This window comes from Leucopleurus acutus (assembly GCF_964270905.1).
Source record: "Leucopleurus acutus genome assembly, chromosome: 2".
In the NCBI taxonomy this organism is placed as follows: Eukaryota; Metazoa; Chordata; class Mammalia; order Artiodactyla; family Delphinidae; genus Leucopleurus; species Leucopleurus acutus.
This window is the reverse complement of record NC_139143.1, coordinates 138,244,507-138,270,432: the sequence shown is the minus strand read 5'-3', so window position 1 is coordinate 138,270,432 and position 25,926 is coordinate 138,244,507. Positions and strand designations below refer to the sequence as shown.

Genomic DNA, 25,926 nt, shown 5'->3' with positions numbered 1-25,926 from the left:
TCTCAAACTTGTGACTTCCAGGCTTTTGTTGGGTGATGGCACAGGTCCCTTTTTAAAATACATACCAGTCATATTTTGGGGGGCATTAATTCTCAGTTAGGATATGAAAGAATTCAGTAATGATCATGTTCCTCAGGGAGGGGTGCCAGTGCAGTGAAGGTCATGGTCAGGAATCCAGAGAAGTCCTCTCCACTCCTTTTCTCTTTGGTGGCAGTTGCATAACCGTTCACATTTGAGTTCCTTGTAAGAAAGGCAGCTGTCAAAACATGTAAGCTTCCAGCACCTTAGAACCCCGCCCCCCCAAGATACTCCCTTTCTTCATATTGACATACTTGTAATACTGGTAGTAACAGCTTTGAAATGCTCCAACAATGCCTTTAAGGGGTGGAATCCCACATCAGTATCTAGCCTGGCAGCTCCCCTGTTTTGACTTGAGTTTCAAAATCCATTGAGTTTCTTCTCTTTCACTAGTATGAATGATGCCATCTTGAAATCCAGGCGTACACCTGCTCTCACAAGTCACTTCTGGTCAAAGCCCATCAGCCACAGTTGGTCACATGACCCCACCTAACTGCAAAGGAGCTGTGTATGTGGGAGAGCACTTGGGCTGTCCAGTAAGCAGCATACATCTGTTTCTCAGTGGTACGCTTTTCATTGGCCAAAAGGGTTCAACCTTGTATCTTCAACATTGAAGGTACCTAATAAACATCTACATTCTAAATGGTATCCTTGACTGGACAGGTGAACAAACTAAACAAAACCCAGAACTGAAATTTCATAAAACCTAATATAGAAGTTCATATACTAATTACAAAGAATTAACCTATTCCTATGTAAATAGTGAGAGTTAGATTTTTATAATTGAGCTACTGCTTACAAATTAAGATTATCTCTTTCCTCCCCCTCCATTATGATAAATAATGTAGAAAGTGCAGTGAGCCCACTACCATTGCATTTTCGAGGGGAAAGAAATTAAAAGTAAGATAGTAAGTTAAGACCAGAATATAAAAATGGTCTGTCTTGATACACGGACTGTACTTCTTGCATTTCTTAGAAGAAGAGGTTGTAACCTCTTCTACCAGCTCCATCTTTATTTTATGTACTGTTTCTCCTGGGATAAAACCAACTTCACTCATCATGACCAGAGGCCTTTAAGTCTGGTTGGTAGCTGTATTCTTGGATTTATTTTAGTCTAGGCTCACTACCTCTTTGAACTGATTTATGCCTTTTTGTGTTGATGCCTTTAGCAGTTAACTTTATATTTTGACTAGTTTTTCTGTAAGAAAATACCATCGGAATGGCTTCTAGAAGTGACTTCTAATTCTGGCAAAAATTACCTCTGGTGAAATTATTTCTATTTGTGGTGTTTTGGGCACATAAAGACCAAAGCATGATAAGTATAATATAAATAAAGACTTTGAAAGATTGCCTGTCAGTACTATTCTCTTAAATCAGGGACTTTCTCCTCGAACGCTGTAGAAAGATGAATATTCTACTTTCCTCAAAGGCTGATGAAAAAGAAATAGTAGGGCTTCCCTGGTGGTGCAGTGGTTGAGAAGTCCGCCTGCCGATGCAGGGGACACGGGTTCGTGCCCCGGTCCGGGAAGATCCCACATGCCGCAGAGCGGCTGGGCCCGTGAGCCATGGCCGCTGAGCCTGCGCGTCTGGAGCCTGTGCTCCGCAACGGGAGAGGCTACAAAAGTGAAAGGCCTGCGTACCGCAAAAAAAAAAAAAAGAAAGAAATAGTAGTGATTTCCAGTTAGAAATTATCAGCTTCACCTTATTTTTAATAAAACGGAGCCAGTCTCTTAGGGGCATAAATGTAGATTTTGAAAGAGAAACTGGGCAGCATGTATGAAGCAACTAGGAGAGAAGTTGTGGACAAGCTTGGCCTAGATGGCTCTTTGCTGGTACTGATTAAATAAACTCAGTGACTTAATGACAAAGCAAAGGTCTAGAACTCAGGTGTCATTGCTGAAAGATGTCCTTTTTTCTTCTCCATAGAAATTGTCCAAATAGCAAGCTGGATGTAAGTAACATAAGGCTTAGCTTACTTTAATAATATTTAAAGTTAGTTTGTTCTTGGATGTTTCCCCAGTTGTCTTCCTTTTTTCAATCTAAGAAAAAGCAGCAGCACAAATACTACTTCCTCATTTGGAATAGAGAAGATGTATAACAACCTAAACAGGACAGAGAGTATTGCAAGTGGGCTCCTTTCCCACAGTGGAGCTGTGAACTTATCCTGTAATGCACACTTCATTGCTGTCTTACTTGAGCAAATCCTCCTGAGTCCTAAAATTGATTTGTTGTATTGCTTCCACGTTTTTTGCCAACAGTTATTTAGACAAAGCTGAAACACATTAAACACCGGTTGAGTTCCCCATTGTCCTGTCTGGCACTCTGTTTCCATCCACAGTGTTCACTGGTGTACATTAGATCACTAAGGGGCTCATTATTACTGAATTCCAGCCAGGACTTCATTTCCTAAACACATGTGCTTGCCTGGTATTGCTTGTAGGCCTTAAGCTCTACTTTTCCCTCGTGTATGTGAGCACGCGCACATGTTTTTTGCAGAGAATAGATAAAGCAAGAAATCTTTTTAGATTATATTACAATTTTTGTTTCTGTTACACATTCCCTAATGTTGAGGGGATTTTAGGCTGAAGAGGAGAATGCCAGCTCTTCTCTAGCGAATGTCAAAATTGGGGGAAAGCAGAGTAAGTGAGGAGAGGTGAAGATTTGTTGGAAGTGGAAGAGAATGAACAAGGTTCACTACAGTTAAAACCACTTAACCTATAGTTACTTTTCCCAGACCCAAGTGAGAGCCTTAAAACTGGCCACTGAATTATGGAAACTGAACTGAAAAAGGCTTTGGTTCATTGCATTCTGTCAAAGTACTTTTCCTTTCCCATTTTGGGTGCACTGATCTCCCCATATTTCTTGGTGTTGGTGGGAAGACTTGGTCAAAAATGGTAATTACTTTTTTATTTAGTTGCATGCTCTTCAAAAGGCAACAGCAAGTATTCATTAATTTCCATCTGATAGAGCTGAACTTTTTTTGTGGCTAAACAATTGAAACAGGAAATGACCCGAGATACAGTTTCCATGACACCCTGTCACTTGGATCCAGTTTTCCAGAAGATGAAAGACCAAAGCCGGCTTTTGATAGTGAGTAACTAATTGGACTGGCTGATAGTGGGAGTTTTTTAATGTGAAAAATAAAGGAGAAAAAACTGGAACAGCTGTGTTTTGGTACAGTTGTCTAATCCCCAGATAAAACACTCCAAGGACATTGAAATTAAATAGTGCCTTTAGTTAAGGGGAAAAATCTAAAATCTGTCAAAGCACTGGTTTACTTTAGAGGAAATACAGAATATATTTGTGTGGAAAAGCATAAAATAACAACAAAAAAAGAGAAATTTTACAGAGCCAAGATACGAAGTGGTGCCTTTTAGAAATCATCTTTGTTGATGCAGAGTATGAGTTCATATTTTTAAGATGCCTTCATGTACTCTTGCAGGTGAAAAAGGAGGTTATCTGCTGGATTACTTTTTCAGTTCACATTTTTAAACATACTCTCAAGTAGAGTAGTAGTTAGGGCTGGTTGGGAGGGACCTAAAATATCTGTAACTTATGTTAAACAAACTGAGATACTGAGTTAGAAATGTTTTTATTGGCCAGTCCCCCCTATACACATAAAATTAGGTTTCAGTGGTATTTTGCAGCTGAAGAGCTTCTCTGGAGAATCAAATGTGAATAATCCAGGGGTTTGTTGGACTGATAGGTAAAATTTCCTGTATACTATTGGGAAGATCATTGGTTGGGAGATTTAGGTACTAACTTCTGGCCTTGCCAGCCATCCCCCCAAGTGACCTGAACCTCTCATGGACTCTTTCCCTTTCTCCTGTAAATGAAGAGTTTGGAGGTAGTCCTTATAGCTCTGTCATTCTGTGTAGGCCAAGCTTAGACTACTCCCCAAATAGAGGTAACAGTGATGAGCATAACAGGAAATGCATATGAAAGGTTAAAATGAAAAGATGGAGAACTCTTTTACTTAAGAGGCTCTGCATCTTATCACAGGAAACATGGTATACATGAGAACTGCTTTCTTATATTTGAATCTTGAGGAACGTGGTCTTTGAGTTAATGAAGTTTCTAGTGATCCTACCTCTGTCAGTTTTTTACAGCCTTTGGATTTACTTGTTGGGCTTAATTCTTTCATTTTGTGTATAGGTGCCTCTCGTTGGTTTCATTTTTCTTTCCCTAAGCAGAAGGGTAAAAACAGATGTTAACACTGAAACACTACTATATTTAAGGAGGCAGGGTGTGGTAGTAGGAACCTCCACCCACCACCACCCCTCATTTATAATCCCTAGCCCAGTGCCTGTCAAACAGAAGACACCCATTAGACGTTTGGATGGATTGTGAAGACACAGTGAGATGAGGTGCACCAGGAGCACACAGTAGCTGTTTATTTAGTAAATGGAAGTAGCTCTTATTTACGGTTTCATTTCCATGACCTGATATTGAGGCCGTTGGTCCCAGAAAGCAACTCTTTTTTTTTTTTTCTTTGCGGTACGCGGGCCTCTCACTGCTGTGGCCTCTCCCGTTGCGGAGCGCAGGCTCAGTGGCCACGGCCCACGGGCCCAGCCGCTCCGCGGCATGTGGGATCTTCCCGGACCGGGTCACGAACCCGTGTCCCCTGCATTGGCAGGCGGACTCTCAACCACTGCGCCACCAGGGAAGCCCCTGGAAAGCAACTCTTGACACCAAGACTGCTAACTTTTTTTCTAAAAGAAATGTTCTTGTTCATCCAGAAGAGCGTTTCTATTCTGATTGTAGGTCAGATTTCTTCTAGACCTGCATCTTAACTTGTGAACCCAGAGCTCACTTTTTATGACACCACTCAATTTTATGACACCACTCTGGGTGTCCATGCGAGAATAGCCCTTTGTCTTCTCCGGGTCATCTTCCCTAGAGCAGGGGGAAGGGCCAAATTACTGGACAGTCAAGAGCCACTGGTGAGCCCGAGGGCAGGTACTTGGGGGTGGGGGGTGGGTACTGCCACCAGCAGTACAGCCAGGACGGCGGCACCAGCCTGACACCCTTCCCCAGACCGCACAGAAAACGTCTCCTGTACTCTCTTCACGAAAGCAGGAGGCTGCCTCCTTTTCTCGTGGGCTGCTGGTAAAATCCAACTCAAGAAATAAAAGCTGTCCGTACTGTTGCTCTTCTCGAAACCGTGACGTCGGCGGGGTCTGGAGGGCAGGGTACGGGAGAGTGCTCCTTCAGCTACCTCGGTGGCTGCCCCAGAAACGCGGCTGTCCTGGGCCGCTGTGAGCCAGGCAAGGCTCTCAGTTGGCTTGGAAGCCTTACCTGGTGCAGAAAATCGCTGCCTGCGAGACCAACCGCCCCCCCTCTCCTCTTCCTCCTCCCCTTCCCCCGCCGCACCGTGGCCCTTGCCTTGTCCCGGCTGCCCATCCCCCAGGCCACGCCCCCCCCGACCGCACCCCGCCCCCGTTGCTCGCCACCTTGGCCTCGCCCACCCCCTGTCCGCCTTTTACCCCGGCCCCGCCTCTCCCCCGGCCAAGCTCGCAGGTCTCGGTCGCCCCAGTACCCCGGCTTTCTGCCCCCTCCTCCCCCTCCCCCTGCCGCAGCTCCCCGGCGGGCCGCCCAGGATCCCAGTACAATGTTCCAGCTCTTTGTTTCCCTCCCTTGGGCATTGTGTAGCAGCTCCACTCGGCCGTCCAGCTCCTTTCTCCCCTCCAACGCTCTGCCCTTTATGGTCCACGCGGAACCCTCGCTGACCCTCCCCTGCACCTGGGGATTCAGGAACCGTGCCCAGCCCGCCCCGGGGCTGCTCCTCAGGGTGGAGGTGACCTGGGCCGTCACCTCCTGTTCTGCCGCCAACAATCTCTGCCACTCCTACCCGCTTTGGGCTGCGTTTTATTATTTTTATTTTTATTTTTTTGCGGTACGCGGGCCTCTCACTGTTGTGGCCTCTCCCGTTGGCGGAGCACAGGCTCCGGACGCGCAGGCTCAGTGGCCGTGGCTCACGGGCCTAGCCGGTCGGCGGCATGTGGGATCTTCCCGGACCGGGGCACGAACCCGCGTCCCCTGCATCGGCAGGCGGACTCTCAACCACTGCGCCACTAGGGAAGGCCTGCGTTTTATTTTTTAAACCAAAGTTACTGAGGGAGTACCGGAGAAAACAGGCGCTTTTTTAAGTGGGAGAGGATTTTCCACGCAAAACACGACAGTGAATTGCACTGCTGGATAATTGCGGCCCTTCACTGGTGTGTCATTATTTTATTCGCGCCTATTTAAGTGCCAGGTGGCAGTGATTCTCTGGCTGAGAAACAGGCCAAGATTAGGAACCAACGATCTGCTTCACCTATCTGAGCTAAACTGCCACCCTACACTCATTCATTTGGCATTTAATGAGTACGTAACACTGTGCTTGGTGCTGTGCTGGGCTCTAAGAATAAAATTTAAAAAAAGAAAAAAATTACAGAGGCCGAAGTTTCTCATGGATGCAGACAGGTAATGTACATGTCATTTATTGAGCACCTACCAAATACTCTCACCAGCATATCTTATGGAATCCTCACCTCGGTTGCTACTCGGTAGCTATTACAATGGACCCTCTAATGACAGTTAAATGAGTGGAAGAGCCAGCATTGAAACCCTGGTACTCTTAACCACTACACCAAACAAGACTAATACACTGGGGCAGTGTACTGAGTGCTTCTGATGTATCAGGCAGGGTTCTAAACAGTTTATGTATATTAATTTGTGTAATCTTCCCAACCATCAATGAGGTGTAAGTGCTGTTATTATTTTAATACAGAAAAGGACATGGTGGGGCAAAGATGAAATAACTTTACTCGGGGCCACTTGCTAATGACAGCAGAGCTAGAAGTCAAAGCCAGGCAGGGTGTAAATGGGTATAGTGGGAGGAAGTGGTTTTTTTTCTGCTGGGAGGAGGGTGGTGTGTCAAGAGAGATTCAGAAGGAGGGTGACCCTTATGCTGTGAGAGTCTGGTGTATCTTGTGTATCATGGTTGTGTTCCTGTCAGTATACACTGCACCTGTTGATAGAAGCTCAGCAGGCACCCAGAAGATGTTTTAAAAGTGGAGATAGAGCTTCAATGTACCTGATTAAATACTTCAGATTGCCCGTTCTTTGTGGGAGTAGCTTCCTTTATTAGAACATGTATTTTTTTGTTGCTGTTTTTTTGCCTCTCTGTGTGGCTTGGAGATCTTAGTCCTGGACCGGGGATGAAAGCCGGGAATCCTAACCACTGGACCGCCAGGGAATTCCCTAGAGCATGTTTTTTGTTGGAGCGATTAGGAAAGTTACAGTTCTAAAGTGGTTGAAAACCACTGATAGGAGCTAAATTTGCTTTTTAGTTCTTTTTAGGACCATTTGTTAGGCACGGATTTCAACTTATTCATCTATAAAATGGGATTAATAATAACTACCATCTCGTCTTGTGAGCTCTCAGTGAGTATTACTTTAAGATCCTAGGCAGAGGGCTTCCCTGGTGGCGCAGTGGTTGAGAGTCCGCCTGCCGCTGCAGGGGACACGGGTTCGTGCCCCAGTCCGGGAAGATCTCACATGCCGCGGAGCGGCTAGGCCCGTGAGCCATGGCCGCTGAGCCTGTGCGTCCGGAGCCTGTGCTCTGTCCGCAGTGGGAGAGGCCACAACAGTGAGAGGCCCGCGTACCGCAAAAAAAAAAAAAAAAAAGAAAGATCCTAGGCAGAAAGGTATTGGAAGCTCATTACTTGTAAATTAGTATATATTTCATGCATCCTGCTTTGGAGGTTGCTCCTGATCTACTAGGAGCAAACAGGAACAGACTTTGGGGGTCAAACCTTCTCTAAATTTCTCCAGCCAGAAACAGTTACTTTCACTCTACTCTTTGTGCCTCTATTACACCACTTACCGTGCACTTCTGCCCACCCCACTAGACTAGGTGCTCCTTGAGCCAGGCACTACCCTGCTCATCTTTGCTTCTGAGTTTGAAACTACATGCAGCACAGGCTGATTGCGTCGAACTAATGGGCTGCCTGGTTAATAATGTTTAGATGAAAAGTGATGTTTTTAGGTTTTTTGCTATTCCTTTACTCTGTGGGGGTAGAAAAGAGGCATCTTGCATAGACATGGGGAGAGCATTGGCTCAAAGGCCTCTGGGGAAGAGGTGGGGCAAGAGAATGGGGGAACTGGAGTAGGGACCTGCTGACAGCCCAGGAGGTAAAGAATGTGGAAACTCAGGTTGAATTAGGAAGATGAGCCAGAAATAGACAAGAATGAGCTTTCAAGGAGCTGGGAGTGAGAATGGAACTTGAGCTCCATTAGGAAATAGCAGAGAGAAAAATGACTTCTTTTTGATATGTCGAAAATGTGATATTGAAAGGAAAGAGCCTATCTTTAAAAGTCAGAAAACTTGAGTTCGTGCCCTAGTATATGCCTGGACGAGTCATTTAAAGTTGGGGCCTCCATTTCTTTACAGTGGAAAAAATCTTCTTTCCAACATATTTTTGTAGGAATTATATAAGAATGCACATAGAAGCATTCTTGTAGTAAGTGTAAAGCACAACACAAACACTGGTGTGGAGGTGGGTGAGAGAGCTTCCTGCAGAAGAAAGAGAGCAGCGTTTAGACTCAGAGGACTTGAGAGCACGTGGTCTTTTTTGTGACCTCAGGTTAGCAAGTTAGTCTGTCTAAGCCTCCGTTTCCTCATGTGTAAAATGAGGATAATGCCGACCTGACAGGCAAAGAACATACTCGCGCTGGGACTTTTCTAGAGAACGTGTTTCCGGGATTGGCATTAAGTGTTTGCTACTCTCTCACTTAGCTGTGTTCCTACCAACTTCACCATTGTTGTTTCTCTCACTGATCAAATAGTGGGCTAGGTAAGACAGAGGTGTGACTCACAGGGAGAATCATACTCAGTGTCTGACCTGACACTCCCAGGTCTAACACTGATTTACCTCTACCAGACTTAAAAACAAACAAAAAACTCTGAAGCCCAAGACAAACTTCTCCAACCTGGATTAGTTACCTCCCTGGTTCTTCTTTTTATCCTTGAAAAAGGCACTAAGCTCCCAGCCTTTCCTTTGGTGTCTCCCGCCATCTCCCCTCTTAAGATTCTTCTCCCTCCGTGATTGGCTGCTGTGTGTCTCCCATCTTTGCTGCCCAGAAGACAAGAACAAAGGGAAAAGATCTTTTCTTTTTCTTTTTCCTTTTAAGATTTTATTGCTAATTATAAGAGAGAAAGCAATAGAGCATCACAGAAAGACTACCCTGAGACTGTGACAGGACTCAAAATTTAATGAAGTTCATGCTCTCTTTCTCTGTTACCTCATTCCTAACTTATGTGTGTGGATGGAAAATGCTTTCTGCTTTTATTCCTGAGGGCTGGGGCTCATCACCTCTTTGAACTGTCATTAGCAAAGGCCTTATACCTTCCTCCATTGTGGGGCCTTTCATGCTTGTGGTACCCGCCCCTTGTTGCAAGTGTGGAGTTTTCATTTTTTAGAGCTCTTCAGACTGGGTAATAACAAGTTCACGTGGCCTCAGCTCTGTCCAGGAGAGACTAATTGCAAAGCAAATCCCAGGCTGTAATAAGGAATTGTTGAAAGAATACCCTTTTTAATCCTTTCTTTGGCATCAGCCACTTACTATTAAAAAGGTAGGTTTGAATCAACTGAAGACGAATAGCTTTAGTTCATTTATCTTTCTTGGCTTAAAAAACTGGGTAGGAAGGAAAAGGGTCTTAGGGTAAAACACTGAAGTTATTCAGTTATTTTATAAGGCTTTATTTTTCTTTGACCATGAAATTAGCCATAGGGTGCTTTTTAAAGTAGTGAAGTTTTGTTAAATCTCCGAGGATAGAAGAAAAACAATACAATATTATATGTAAATGTGAAGATAAGTCTATCAGGTAGATTTTGTGAAAACATCTTTTTTGAAAAATCTAAAATATAAATCCATTTTAATATTAGTGACATTTGCATCCTTTCTCAGTTTAATTAGTACTAGGAAAGATACAGACATAGTAGAGACAAGGATTCTCAAACAAAGACTCTTGGATGTATTTTGTGTTGCACAACTACTGTCAAGATGTTTGACTTGAGGATTACGAAGGGATGATAGGCTTCAGAAAAATACAATTTTTTTAAAAGGTTGCTGAAAAACTGACAATCTGGATCATACATGCTCTACATACACATACAAAGTCACGTTTATGACAGAATAGTGAAGAGGGATTAGAACATTCATTTAAAAAAAAAAGCTATATTTAGGACAAGTTAGGGTGCTTGTTAAAGGTGTTTTTTTTTTTTTTTTTGCGGCTCACGGGCCTCTCACTGCTGTGGCCTCTCCCGTTGCGGAGCACAGGCTCTGGATGTGCAGGCTCAGCGGCCATGGCTCACGGGCCCAGCCGCTCCACAGCATGTGGGATCTTCCTGGACTGGGGCACGAACCCGTATCCCCTGCATTGGCAGGCGGACTCTCAACCACTGCACCACCAGGGAAGCCCTAAAGGTGTTTTTTAAACAAATTTTTACTGGGAGTCAAGAACCAGGAGTCTTGGATGGATTCTCATGCTGGCACTTGACCAGCTGCTTGAACTTGAGCAGGTCAATACCTTCTCTTATCTAAAAAGGAATGGGGAGGTATAGTAGAATCTCTCCCATGGGGTTGTGATGAAGATTCAGTGAATCTTTGAACATTTGTTGCTGTTTTGGCTACCCTGCATCTTAGACACCGTTTTTGAGGATGGACAGATGCTCCTTCTTTCTCCCTGCTCCATAAACGGCTAGGGTGATCAGACAGTTAATGTTTTAAGATGATGGAGAAGAGATTCCAGGGACAGGACAGCCAGGTGTTCATGGTGGCCTTCTAGGGAAGGTGTTTTAGTGATTTGATCTCCTTGGGGATGTTCTCAACTATCTAACCGTGCTGAGTTCCTGCCTCTTGTTGTGTTTCTAATGTCTTTCTGACATATTCCTTTTCCCCAGTTAAGGTAATTTCTGTCTTGATTTTTTTTTTCTCCTGGTGGTGGTCATCATCCAGCATTGTACAGTTTTCAAACTATAAAAACCAGAAATTGGCAGAGAGGTTGGCCCACTGGGTTTAAGATTCAGATAAATTCAGTTAATGTCAAGTGCCCTTGTAAGTCTCTCTGCAAGACTGTTGTATAATTTAAATGAGATATTGCATATTGGAGTGCTGTGGGACCCTGGAAGTTTGCATTTGTAACTTGTTATTCCTGGAGGTTCTGATGAGGGGGAAATCTGTGGGATGAATATGGCTGTGGGTATTATTTGGGATTTAGAATGTCAAAGAACGGATACAGGATTTGGAAATGGTTCTGGTCCTTGCATTGGGAGTCCATGTTGAGCCAGAGAATGCAGGACATTTTTCTTCTGCTTATAACTATGTGGTAGGTAAAATGCACAAATACCTTGTGACTGTTCTTATTTTTAGTGTACCTGAGATCTCTACAGGCACTCCAGGACCCTAGAGCAGATAGTGACGGTGTGATACTGCGGTAGGGAGAGTTGAGAGAACATTGCAAATGAAGAAGATTAATGTTTACTGAGCTCCTATAGATCAGGCACTATATGTTAATCTGTTTTTTTTTTTTTTTCTCATTTGATGTTACTTTATTTTATAGATGAGGAAATCCTCACTGAGAGAAAGTCTTAGTAACTTGCCCAGTATCAATTAGCGATTTGGGGGGAGACTGAGCATTTTTCAGGGCTTTTATATTTCAGAGTCCAGGCTTTTTCCATGCCCTTCAGGCTAGGATAAATGGAAAATTAAAGAAGGAAGTGGAATAAAGAAAGACTTGAGAAGAGAATAGAGGTTACCTAGGAAAATAAACAACCATTAGGTTCCAGACATAGATTATTGAGAAATAAAAAGGTTGAGCTCCATTAGGAAATAGCAGACTATAAAATTGTGAGAATGGAATGGCCTCTTTATGTAAAGGAATAAAGCTCATCGCCCTCTCTAGCTGATAACTCCTGCATTGAAGTGGTCACCCAGCCCCTTCCTGCGATAGTGGTGGGGAACATCTTACTGAATCCCAGGAATTCTTTTGGCTCCAAGTTTACCTGTCTACCAGTAACCACTTAGCAATTTCAAACAGTAATAAGCACTTTGAATTGGTAAAGCTATGCAGCAATGTGGTTATGAACCAGATGTCTAGAATTAAATTGCTTTGGTTTGAATCCCAGCTCCTCTGCTTACTAACTGAGGCCCTGGAAAAGTCACATACTCTCTCTAAGCCCTCATCCATACATGGGGGCCATCTCACCCTGTTGTGAGGATCAAATGAGATAAAGCATCTGGCACATAGTGAGGCTTTTTTAAGGGTTTATAAGGTACTGATTGTTATTACTTTCCATAACCCTCTGAGGTAGAAATTATTATTCCCATTTCTCAGATCTCGGAAACTGATGGAACTTCCTGAGAGTCACAGAAAAAGCAAGTGGAAAAGCAAGTGCCCTGAGGTTCAAGGGCAAATGATTCAACTTTTGCTCTTTTCTTCTTAACACTTCCTACCACTCCCCAACTCTGAACAGAGAGAGGGAACCACAGGCCAACTGGAATAACAGGAAAAAGAAAAAAAAATACACCAAGCAGATGTGACAGTCTTGGGCTAAATTCAACACTTCCACACCTCAAATTGCTACACCTTCCTCTTTTTTTCTCCTAAAGAGGAATTTTCTTTTGAAACTGTTATTTCAGTCGTTTGCATTCTCTATTCATCAGCACATGTATTAGGTGTCACTTCATATATTTGTTTTGAATAGCTAATGATAGTCTCTTTGCGGGAGTAGAACTTTGTTTTTCAGTATATGTATGTGGTGAACTTGACATGAGATACAGTTGAGTTTTATTTTCTACCAAGGATCTCCCAGACTCTATCATAATCAGGCCACACTATATATTTTACAAAAGATCAGATACACTTTGTTAGCTAAATGTTAATCTCTGGCCTGTGAACGTTCTTACACAAGTTCATGCCAAAGAGGCACAAATTCCCATCCTTACTGTGTTCTGTTTTTCTATTATCAGTTGCTGTTAACAGATTCTGAGAGCCCGTCTCCAGAGTTCAAACCTTGATTCTACTGCAAGCTGGTTTACTTTGAGTAAGCCACTTGAGACTATGTCTGCAAATTTGTAATAGGCCATACCAGGGTTCTTCTAGGGCAGATTTTCTCAACCTTGACGCTAATGACATTACGTGTAGTGGTGGAAAAGGCTGCTCTGTGCATTTTAAGATATTTAACATCTCTGGCCTCTACCCACTAGATGTCAGCAGTTCCCCCTGTCCTCCACCCCCCCATCTCATTTTGATAACCAAAAATGTCAAATGTACCCTGGGAGGGGGCAAAATTGACCCCTAGTTAAGAAACACTGTTCTAAGGTAGAATGCTATATGTAAAAGCCTGTTGCAAGCTGAAGAGCTGTGAGATAACTACTAGACATTTTGTGAAATATCTACTCAAGGTAAAGCACTGTGCTAAGTGCTATGGAGAAAAGGGACTTACAATAACCATGTGTAAGTTACTGTCCCTGCTTCTGAGCCACTGTATAGAAGGAGGTGATACAAGGTAGAATTTGATAAATCTGCAAGGCTCAGTTAATATGTCAAAAGCAAGGCAGCATTTGGCATTTGAGTTATACCTTAAGGGTAGAGATGTAAAGGACTCCAAGAAGAAACCAGTGCTTCATTTCTAGTCTTTCGATAGGTTGCCAGTCAGAAAATGGACATGAGTGAAGTAGGCCTTAAACGTATGCGTCAAACCAAAGACTGTATGACCCATCTAAAGGAGGCAGTTTCTTGTCAATTAAAGCCAGTTGTTGGTAGCAGGAATGTTAGTCTGGTATTGCCAGATCTTCCAGTTTTTCAAAACATGTTGAAAATCCAGATTTTTGTTAAATGTAAAATTTCCTGAATTTTAAACATTGGCTCAAATTAAAACACCCATAACATTGTGCTGGTCAAACAAAAGACTGATGCAGGTCAAGTTAGCTTGCCAGTTTGCAGCCTCTGGTCCAGGTAATCTTTTCAGGGGGGCCCTTTTCCCATCCTTTCTCTTAAAAAAAAAAAACTACTGTTGGAGGAAAGGTTAAACTGGTAAGTTCCTTCTTACTGTATCCTATTCATCTCCACCTGTGTTTTACTTTCTCCATTTGAAACTTAGCTATCCAGATAAAGTTTAGATCTAAAGTTTTGACCTAGCTTCAGTAGAATAACATTTTTGGAAAATGTGAGCATCCTTCACTTAAGAATTCTCCAGGGTCTGCAGCTAAAAGTGAAACCTGGAACAGTTGCCAGTAAATTCCTTTTGTAGCCTTGGAAATTCAAAGTGATTTATCACTTGGTGGTAATAACTGGAGACCTCTATATACTAGAAAGAAGTTAAGGGTAAAGAGGCCAAAAATAACAAGTATAACCATATGGCTTTTTTCAAGAGGTGTCCATATGGCTATCTAGCTGGAAAGGACTCTTGCCAACTTGACTGTGGGTTTTCTTTTCCTTCCCTTTCTTCCTTTCTTTCTCTCTCTCTCTCTTTTCTTTCTTTCTTTCTTTCTTTCTTTCTTTTTTCTTTCTTTCTTTTCTTTCTTTTCTTTTCTTTTCTTTCATAGCTTTACATAAAAGTGTTTTAACTTTAACATTGAAAGGAAGGAATTTCTCCTTTTACTCTACATTTTGAAAAACTGAACTATGGCTGGGGAAGGAATGTTTTTGTGGGCAACAGAGCTAGATTCATAGTTGACCATAGGATTATTGATATTTACCTCTGCAGCAAAGCTATGTGATCACCCCTATTTATATTCTTTTAAGTATCCAGAGATGGCTTAGTTTTATGATGGTGTCTGAGTTCCATGTCTGACAGCCTAGCTCAGTGTGTCACCTTGATCTCAAGGACAAAGTGTGAAATACTTCATCAAATGTCTTGAAAAAATCAAGGTATATATTAGTTCATACGATTTCTACTTGTAAAGGAAATGACATAATTTGGCCTGATTTGTTCTTACAGAGTCCTTATTTGTCCTTTGTAATTAGAATTAAATAATCTATTTTGTATTTATGCTGAGAAAGAGCATGAAGTTGACTAGTTCAAGGACTGTTGAGCTCATATGTTCTTCCTTGGTCATAATGGAGATATTTTCCCCATGTTCAAGTTTTCCAGATCTCTTTGTTGGCATGTTGGTATCCATGTGATTTTTGTCACGTTACAGGTGGATTTGGGAGGAACACGCACAACACAGAAGGGTAAAAATTAGGGCTGTACATTAATCTGAATAGTAGGAATTCTTAGACTTTTTTTCTTGTTCTCATAATGAATCCTGAAGTCTCATTAACACAAACTGTTTACAATTTAACAATGTCTACTCACCTAAACTGAACAGCATACCTCTAAAAAATAATTTCCTTGGGGTATACTGTGGAAAACAGAACCAGGGAGCTGTGGAAGTTTCACTTTCAGGTTATAATGAAAACAGAGAGTAAAAAATACAGACCCTACCACTTGGTGTGAGAGACTGAATTCAAATTACCCTGAGAGGTCTCCTCAAACCAGGTGCATTTCCAGTCTGATTGGTTTGACATTTGTCTAGGACCTTTGGAATATAAGCTTAGGCAATTAAAAACGAAAATGAGTTTCTGTCTTTGCAAGTTCACAATATCTCAAAGCATTTTTCCCCTTCTTAAATCATTTTGACTGTTAGTATTTGTGGTGGTGTGGCTTCCTCAAATGAAGAGTGCTATTATGCAACAGCTGTAGTTGTGTTGCCTGAACGCGTGCCAGCTCTGTTCAGATTGAGCCGCAGGGACTGCTTGTTAATTCCCCGGCTGCCTGGGTGAGAGGGTAATGTAAAATTAATGTATGAAGAAAGGCCTGTTATCTGACACTATTGGGGGATGCAGGTGGTCTGGAGTGGTGTACAGAAATTAAACTCACATGCTGATCTGTCTGTATTTTTGGAAAAGTGGCTGGGATTCATGGTCCCAACTCTGGGATTCACTGATTTTAATTTAAAAATTAGGAGGACACTGAAATGTCATCCCTTCCCTTGCCTACTTCTACTTCCTAAATTAAAAGCATGTATAAACCCTGAGATTTTGAGATCCTTAAGTCTTTGGAATTTGGGGTATGCTTCATAGACGACGTGTTATAAGCGTTTGTTGATAGGATTCTCACATACAGACTACAGATATCTGAGAAAATTCGTATTTATTCAAGTAGTCATTTTCTTGATAAGTAGCATGTAAACTAGACTGATACTGAACACTTGCAGATTAATTCTAAGCTAAGGATAATGTAACATGGGTCCTTTGTTCAGCAGTGTAGTCCCAATTCTTGATTTACCTGTCCTTTTCATATTCTTTGTTTTTCTGGTGATTTGGCAATCAATTATCAGTTCTCTCTCCATTCTCATTTTAGCCAAAGCAGTTCATTTTGGCATTAAGTGTCCTGTGATGTCCACATATCTCTGTGGCATCATTTCTCATGTGGTTCTAGAATAACTGGTTTGCTGACCTGCCTCATCTCTAGACTGGGAGGCTGACTACGTAACAGTCCATCTTATTGCGTTTGTAATCACAACATCCAGCATGGTACTTGGCACACACGGGGTACTTAATAAATGTTTGTTCGTTCACGAACAAACTAAAGGTTCTGTAATTGAAGTGGTCAACACTGGAAAGAAGAAAGGACCAAATAATGAGCCAGATTTTTTTTTTTGCACTTTCATGAACAGTTCTCATTTAATCCTTAAACCAGCCTTGCATGATAGCATCGTTATCCCTGTTTCATCGGTTATTAACCCTGATTGATCTCAGAGCTGGTTGGGAGAATGTCTGGATTTGAACCCAGGTTTTCATCTTCTTGATTGTTATGTTTTTAATTTATTTTATTGAAGTATAGTTGATTTACAATGTTGTGTTAATTTCTGCTGCACAGCAGTGATTCAGTTATACATGTATATATACATTCTTTTTCATATTCTTTTCCATTATGGTTTATCAAAGGTTACTGAATATAGTTCCCTGTACTATACAGTAGGACCTTGTTGCTTATCCATTCTGTATGTAATGGTTTGCCTCCGCTAACCCCAAACTCCCAATCCCTCCCTCTCCTTCCACCTTGGCAACCACAAGCCTGTTCTCTGCGTCTGTGAGTCTGTTTCTGCTTCATAGATAAGTTCATTTGTGTCGTATCACTTAAACGACACATCCGCTTGATGTTTGTTCTTACCGCCATATGACAGGAGGATATCCTCTGATATAGAAATGTTTCTAGGGAAACTTTTTTGTAGAGAATTTTCTCTTGGAATTTACTAGAGCATTTTTTTTTGTATTCCAGACCCTTCCCCTAATAAACGCTTGATGGAGTTCCACCAAAAACAAAACCATAGACACTTATCTAGCAGAGCTGAAATGGAAAATAGAGAATTGGCGTTAACTGGAGTCGGAAAGACCTGGGTTTTCATTCTGGCTTCTCTACTTACTAGCAATGTGACCTTGGGCAAGTCATTCATGCCTCAGTTTTGTCATATGTAAATTGGGGATACTATTAGTACCTGTCTCATAGGTTTGTGGGGATCACAGGAGATAATGCAGGTAAAACTCTTGCTATATGTCTGAGACATTTCTCAACAAATGCTACCTGCTGTTGTTTATTAGCACACAGGTACATTTTATGCATTCATTCAGCAAATATTTGAGTGCATACTGTGTACTGGGCACTTTTTTTTTTTTTTTTTTTTTGCGGTACGCGGACCTCTCACTATTGTGGCCTCTCCCGTTGCGGAGCACAGGCTCCGGACGTGCAGGCTCAGCGGCCATGGCTCACGGGCCCAGCCGCTCTGCGGCATGTGGCATCTTCCCGGACCGGGGCACGAACCCGTGTCCCCCGCATCGGCAGGCGGACTCTCAACCACTGCACCACCAGGGAAGCCCCTGGGCACTCTTTTGTCCTACCAGTTCATCAGTTACCAAAACAAAAGTCCCTTCTGGCATGGAATTTCCATTCCAATTGTCTAGCAGGGGAGAGCTAGACAATAGACATAATGAATGTTGGGAAGTAAATTATATATCGTGTTGGAGAGTGTCTAATGCTATTAAATAAAAAAGTAAAGAGGGGTAAGGAGGATTAAGAGAGTTTGTAGGGGCCTCGGGTGGCCTTTGATGTTGCCATGAAATAGTGTATTCACCACGGGCCTGATTGAGAAAATGACTCTTGAGCATATGACTTGAAGGATGTGAGGGAGTTTGCCATGTGGATCTCTGGGAAGAACCTGGCAGAGGGCTTAAGGTGAGGGCGAACAGCAAGGAGGCCACGGTGGCAGGAGGAGAGGAAGAGGGATCAGTAGGGCTTTAGAGGCACTGTGAGTAATGGGGAGCCATTGGGGCGTCTTTTTTTTAAATTTATTTTGGCTGCGTCAGGTTGTAGTTGCGGCACGTGGGATCTTCGTTTAGGCATGTGGGATCTTTTGTTGTGGCATGGGCTCTTCTTTGTGTCGTGCTCGGGCTTCTCTCTAGTGGTGGTGTGCGGGTTTTCTCTCTCTAGTTGTGGCGCGCAGGCTCCCGGGCTTGTGGGCTCAGCAGTTGTGGCTCACAGGCTTAGCTGCCGCGGGGCATGTGGGATCTTAGTTCCCCGACCAGGGATCGAACCCGCATCCCTGCATTGGAAGGCGGATTCTTTACCACTGGACTGCCAGGGAAGTCCCCATTGAGGGGTCTTGAGCAGAGAGGTGACATGCTCGATCATCATCGCCGAGCTGCTTCTCATCAGGAGGAGAGACCTGGGCCCTGTAGCTCCTTGCTCCTCTTTCTCCTATTAGCTTAACCTTTTACACTTTAAATACGTGGGAAACAGTGTATTCCACTACCCCAGGGTAGCTGCCCTGCCTACTCTATGTCATTGATTGAACTTGGCAGCCCTGTGGCTGTAATGGTTGTATTCCTTGGGAAACAAAGGAAATGATTAGATCTTAAGAGGGAAGGAAAGTAGAATCCTGTGGTAGCACAGCTTGTGATCCTCTTTGAACAGACTTGATGTCTTCCAGGCTCCCCGTACTGAACCAGGAAACCTTTGTAGAGGATCCTGGGAGGTGTTGGTTGGTTTAGTGTTTTTTAAATGTTTGTATCTCCTTACAGTGAAGAGGATCCATTATGGGATAGGAGGAAGAGCTTAAGTGTAGTAATTTGTCAGCTCATGACCTATGCTTAACTTCTTTCGTCTGAGATAACAGCAGCAGACATACTTTCAACACACACAGGGATTGAAAACGTTTCTGTGCTATGTCTCCAATGAGAATCAATGACTCTTAAACCTGGCTTTCAACATTCAAGATCATCTTCCACTGTTTGATTTGTGTCCTCTTTTGCTCAACCAAGTTCATATGTAATCTGTTTTTTTAATGCCTGCACGGGAATATGGTGATATTAGGGAATGGTAGATGGGATGGAAGGGGGCTATGATGCAAAATTTAACACAGGACCTCATGGGATTGAAGTCAGAAGAGCTAGGTTCCATGCCTGGCTCTGTCAAAGCAGCTAAGTAACCGTGACATTTATGAGTCTGAAGTTCCTCATCTCCGAAATGCATTGAGTTGCATGTGCCTTTTCTACCTCATGGAATTGGAACAAAATGAGGTATACAGATGTCACCAAGTTATGAGAATTTTGACTACAAATGTTGGGAACCACTTTTCTGGTGAAGTCATTGTTTGGGGACAGAGAGGGTGGGACGATTATTGTTTCACCTTTTGTAGAGAGTAGCATGTCAAGCGTGGGCGTTTCTCCACTGCCTCACTGGAGTTGAAGTTTGGGGCTTTCTTTCAGGTTATTTACAACCTATTGCACTCCAGAACCCTAGAGATAAGGGCCTTGACTAGACCATCAGCCTGTACCTTCCAACACACACCCTAACAATATGGTCCTCTGTCTAGTGGACCTACTAATATTTAGCTTCTCACAATACCCCATCTTTCACCCATTATGGTAATTATTTGGGGTAATTTTGGAGATAGGCATCACTTAATTGAGTTAAAGCTTTACAATTGAGGGGTGACTCATTAGCAGGAATGTGTAAAAATCTTATTAACCCTTTGTTACCCATGCGATGGTGGACTTATGGAAGAATTTGCTCAAAAGTCTCAGAGACTCAAGTAGCTTCTTGGCCTGATTGATAAACTTTTTGCCTTCGGCAATGGAAATGTGGGAAAATTCCAGCCGCTAAATAGTCTGGGGCCAACAGGTTGAGGCAATGGAACCTTTTGTTTGAGGCACAGCCAGAAATTGCTAGGAGCGTCACATCAGGTACCCTAAGGAGGTCTGATTTCAGAAATGGAAACGTGTGCAACACCTTAGCAAAATTATTCATCTGCTCCAGGCCTCAGTTTCCTTATCTCTAAAATGAAAGCATTGACTAACCTGGTATTAGAGAACTAACTCATTATTATTTCTAATACTTTTAAAACACCGACCAAACTAGTTAAGTCTGAATTGACTTGTTTTTCCTTCCAGCAAAAAGTTATCAGTGACTGGGATGAATTGGGAGATTGGGATTGACATATATACACTAATATGTATAAAATAGTTAACTAATAAGAACCTGCTGTATTAAAAAAATAATAAAATAAAATTCAAAAAACAAGTTATCAGTGACTGCCCGTTAACCATCAATCAGATCCTTTGAACAGCTTGAGTTAACCAGAGTTAGTATAGTACTAAGTTGGTGCAATTCCAGGGCAAACCAAAAAACTCGATGTTTTAGCTCATCTTATGACTGGCAGATTTTGACTTTTTTTTTTTCCAAATGGCTCTCAATCATTGCCACCTGTTGTAAACTGACCTAAGCCAATTTGGTTATGCACAACTCCTAGGGTTTTGCGGGGGTTGATTTTGATAGCAGCCAAATTACTTGAGGTGAGTGAGGTTTAGCTACTATCCCACAACCTTGCCACCTGGTTGTAACTAGAGCAAGTCTGAGACGTGATTCTGCCATGCGTCCGGACGTTGATTCACAGCCAGACATCAGCCAGCAGGCACAAAATAGTTCCTGCAAAATCGTTCTGTATGCTTGATAAAGTCCCAGCTCTCTTCCTTTAGTTGCTCTGATCGCCACCTTGCATGGAAACTGCACTCCTAGACCTGACGGCATTCCAGAAGAGCATTCTCTTTTCCTTAATAATCAGCACCAAGCAACTGGCAGTCTTCCAACTGTAGCTGGACGTGAGGTCATTTAGGGAACAAGCCTATCAAGGCTGCATTCTTGGTCATGCAAGGGTAGGGGTTGCTCTAAAATATTTGGGCCAATCCTTGTAACTTGAATATATCCTTCATTTCACCAGTGAGGGCCCATTTCTGACATTTACAGTGTCTGTTCATAAGCCACTCATTTCATCCCTCCCAGCGCAGTCCACCCCTGACATTCACTTTGCTAATTGCCAAAGGGTCTGATGCTGATTAATATGGATAACGGAAGCATTTGCGGTGCCTTGTATAGGCTTCATGATTAGAACACGAGTTGCCTACCCCTGGAGAGGGCCTTCCTGAATATAATGCCAACTGCATTTGAGTTGTAGTTGAACCTGATTAACTCCCAGGTGATGTCGCATTACGTACTGAATTATTGCTAAGTGGGCATCTTAACACTGTCTTTAGAACCCCATGGTGGAAACCACTGTTGTTAATGGCACTCTATAGCAGTTAGACTTTGAAACGATTTGTCAGGATTCCTTTGTTCAAAAAGCCTTGCTTAACTTCCACATACTCAGAACCATCTCCTGTCAGTGAGTGGAAAATCATATTAGTTACCATTTATTGAACACTTAATATGTGTCGAGTCCTTTACATACATTGTCTCTACTTATCTTCTCATCTGCTCTGTGAAGCAGAGACTCAGCTCCATTTCATAGACAGAAAACTGAGGCTAAGAAAGAGATGCAGTGGAACCCTTATCTAAACCTAGGTCTGTCTCTGTAGGTTGGGCTGTCCTATAATCCCTACATTAGTTTCTTATTGCTATGTAACAATTACACCAAACTTGATAGCTTGAAAACACCAGTTTATTATATTGCAGTTTCTTTAGGGCAGAATTCAAAGCATGGTATGGCTGGATTCTCTGCTTAGGCTCTCACTAGACTGAAATCAAGGTGTCAGCTGGGGGGGTAATTATCATGTGGGTTTGGGGGTCATCTTCCAAGCTCACTCATTTCTTTGTGGTTGCAGGACCAGGGTCCTGATTTTCCTTGTGGCTGTTGGCCAGGGACCACTCTCAATTCTTACAGGCAGCTCACTACCTTGCCAGGTGGCTTCCATACGCAGTTTGCACTATGGGTGTTGTTTCCTTCTAGGCCAGCTGGAGCATGCCTCTCTGATTCCCCTTCTGGCACTAGCCAGAGAAGAACTCTGGGCTTTTAAAGGGTTCATATGATTAGGTTAGGCCCACTGGCTTATCTCCCTTTTTGAAAGTCAGCTGTACCATATAACCTAACCTAATGACAGAGTAAAATGTCAATCCCAGAGATTATGCAGGGCATGTACAAACAGGGGCCAGAAATCTTGGGGCCATCTTAAAATTCTGCCTACCAAACCCTACTCAGAAACTTTGATCTAGAAGGAAGAGAGGGAAAGAAAAAGAGGAGCTGGAGCTCTACCCAGGGTGAGTGCCACAGTGGGAGCTCCTAATCATGAGGGATGGTAGGGAGCTACCAGAGGTTGCAGGTGCCTAAATATGGAGACCCAAGGTAATAAATTCCTTGTGCTTCACCATGACCCCCAACACCATCATACAGTAACAGACCTTGGAATATGGTCTAGGCAAGATCCAAATGAGCCTTATATGGGGAAGAGGGCTTGATTTCGTAGTTCTATCAGATGGGTTTTGTTTTGTTTCACAGAGGAGTACTTGGTGAACAGGGCACCAGCATAGATATGATCGCAGCTTTAAGAATGGTAGCTTTGGGCTTCCCTGGTGGCGCAGTGGTTGAGAGTCTGCCTGCCGATGCAGGGGACACGGGTTCGTGCCCTGGTCCAGGAAGATCCCACATGCTGCAGAGCGGCTGGGCCCGTGAGCCATGGCCACTGAGCCTGCGTGTCCGGAGCCTGTGCTCTGCAACGGGAGAGGCCACAACAGTGAGAGGCCCGCGTACCGCACACACACACACACAAAAATAATAATAATGGTAGCTTTGTATCTTTAGTGGTCACACAGTGCCTGTAACACAGCCTTTGCATGGTAAACATCATTGAATCGAGGACTGTTGGAGAATGTACGACTACTACTTCCTCATTCAGTGCGTTCTACCTGAGAAACCTACTACCTTAAAAGAAAAAAAAAAACCTCTTAAAATGATAATGTCTTTCAGTTACATAGCACCTGACAATATACAAAGTGCTTTCATAGAAACCATTTTGTCTGATTTTATTTTTAATTGAGATACAAGATACAGTCAAGTGCATAAATCTTAAATGTGCAGCTTGATGAAAATTTACATATGTATATCCTTGTGTAACCCCACCACCAAGGTCAAAATTGTGGACAGGACATTTCCAAAACCCCGGGGGAGCTCCCTTGTGCCCCTTCCTAATTAATTCCTCTTCCCAAAGGTACCACTATTCACAGGAAGAGAAAAAGGAGACAGAGAGGAAGGAGATCTTGTGACTGTGCAGCCAGGAGAACCCAGATTTCTAATTCCTACTTGTCTCCTCTTTCTTCCAGAAGATACTGTACCCTTGGACCAGAGACCTTCCTAGTAGACCATTTTTTAAAGGCAGCACTACGTTCAGGAATGCCTTCTTGTACAAGATTCTGAAGCACCCACTGGTGCTTTTATATCCCAAATTAGTCGAATCAAACACATTGAGTATTTACTGAATACCATGATATACATCTCTCTTCACAGAGATTTTGATGCAAGTGGGGAAAGCCTTGTCGCTTCCCCCCTGCAGAGCAAACATTTTCCTTATATCTGGTGGTATAGGATATAAAGAATAAAGTGTTTTATGCTCCAGACACTTCTTTCTATAAGAGGCAGTAAATGAAAAGTTTTGATGTTGCCCTTTGGCTGTCTCCTTAGAACTCATAAAAAGCATTCATATCTCCAAGAGCCATCTGCACTTTCCTTGTCCTTCTTCTGTAGGGAAGTGATGGGCGCTTGACCGTGGCCAGGAAAAGCTAGTTAGAAGAGCAGAATTAAGGACTGAAAGCCAGTAGTGCAGGGTCTTTTTCTTTTTTAAAATATATCTATGCATTTTATTTATTTTTTAACAGCTTTATCGAGATATAATTCACATACCATATAATTCACCCATTTAAAGTATACAACTCAATTGTTTTTAGTATATTCACAAATGTTGGCAACTCTCATCATAATTTTAGAATTTTCCATCACCACGAAAAGAAACTGTGTACCATTTAACTGTCACCATCCTATCCTCCTGTCCCTCTCTTCAAGCCCTAAGCAACCAGTGATCTACTTTGTTTCTATAGATTTCCCAATTTTGAACATTTCATATGAAATAGAATTATATGTGATCTTTGTAACTAGCTTCTTTCACTTTGTCTAATATTTTCAAGATCTATCCGTGTCGTAGCATGTGTCAGTGCTTGATTCCTCTTTATGACTGAATAATATGCCATTGTAGAGATATACCACATTTTGTTTATCCATTCTTCAGTTGATGGGCATTTGGGTTGTTGCCACTTTTATGGCTACTATGAATAACACTGCTGTAAGGATTTGTGTACAAATTTTTCTGTGGATATGGGTTTCATTTCCCTTTTTTATCAATTTTTTATTAAAGTATGGTCAATTTATATGTTAATTTCTGCTATACAGGAAGTGATTCAGTTTTATATATATGTATATATATACACATTCTTTTTTTGTATTCTTTTCTATCATGGTTTATCATAGGATATTGAATATAGTTCTCTGTGCTATACAGTAGGACCTTGTTGTTTATCCATTCTATACATAAAAGTTTACATCTGTTAACCCAAACCTCCCACTCCATGCATCCCCCAACCCCCTTCCCCTTGGCAACCACCAGTCTGTTCTCTACGTCCATGATTCTGTTTCTGTTTCACAGATAGGTTCATCTGTGTCATATTTTAGATTCTACACTACATATAAGTGATATCATATCATGTTTGTCTTTCTGACTTACTTCACTTAGTATGATAATCTCTGGTTGCATCCATGTTGCTGCAAATGGCATTATTTGCAGCAACATTCATTTTTATGGCTGAATAATATTCCATTGTATATATGTATCACATATGCTTATCCATTCACCTGTCGGTGGACATTTAGGTTGTTTCTGTGTCTTGCCTATTGTGAATAGTTCTGCTGTGTTTCATTTCTCTTGAGTATATATTTATGAGTGGAATTGCTAGGTCATTCGGTAATTCTGTTTAATCATTTTGAGGAATTACCAGACTCTTCCGTAATGGCTGCACCATTTTACATTCTGGCCAGTAGTGTATAAAGGTTCTGATTTCTCCACATCCTAGTCAACACTTTCTGTTAAGACTTTTTGTCTAGCCATCCTAGTAGACGTGAAGTGGTATCTCATTGTGATTTGGTTTTGCATTTCCCTGATGACTAATGATGTTGAATGTCTTTTCATGTGCCTATGAATTATTTGTATGTCTTCCTCGGAGAAATGTCTATTCAGATCCTTTACCTATTTTATAATTATTTTTCTTACTGAGTTGTAAGAATCCTTTACATATTCTAGATGTAAGTCCACTAGCACCTACGTGATTTGTAAGTATTTTCTCCCATTCTGTGGGCTGTCTCTTCACTTACTTGATGGTGTCCTTTGATTAATTTTGATGAAGTCCAGTATATCTATCTTTTTCTTTTGTTGCTCATGTT

General features: G+C 42.3%; 1 protein-coding gene across 2 annotated transcripts in view; it reads left to right on the top strand.

Annotated features, from left to right (window-relative positions):
• CACHD1 (cache domain containing 1) overlaps nucleotides 1-25,926 on the top strand; it is a 215,769-nt gene that overhangs the window by 31,069 nt on the left and 158,774 nt on the right. The window contains exon 2 of one of the 2 annotated variants that reach the window (XM_082832497.1): nucleotides 3,082-3,168. The exons of the other annotated variant lie outside the window; for it this stretch is intronic. Within the exon in view, the coding sequence (XP_082688623.1) occupies nucleotides 3,082-3,168 (87 nt within the window). The remainder of the gene's footprint in view (nucleotides 1-3,081; nucleotides 3,169-25,926) is intronic. 2 annotated transcript variants of the gene reach the window in all.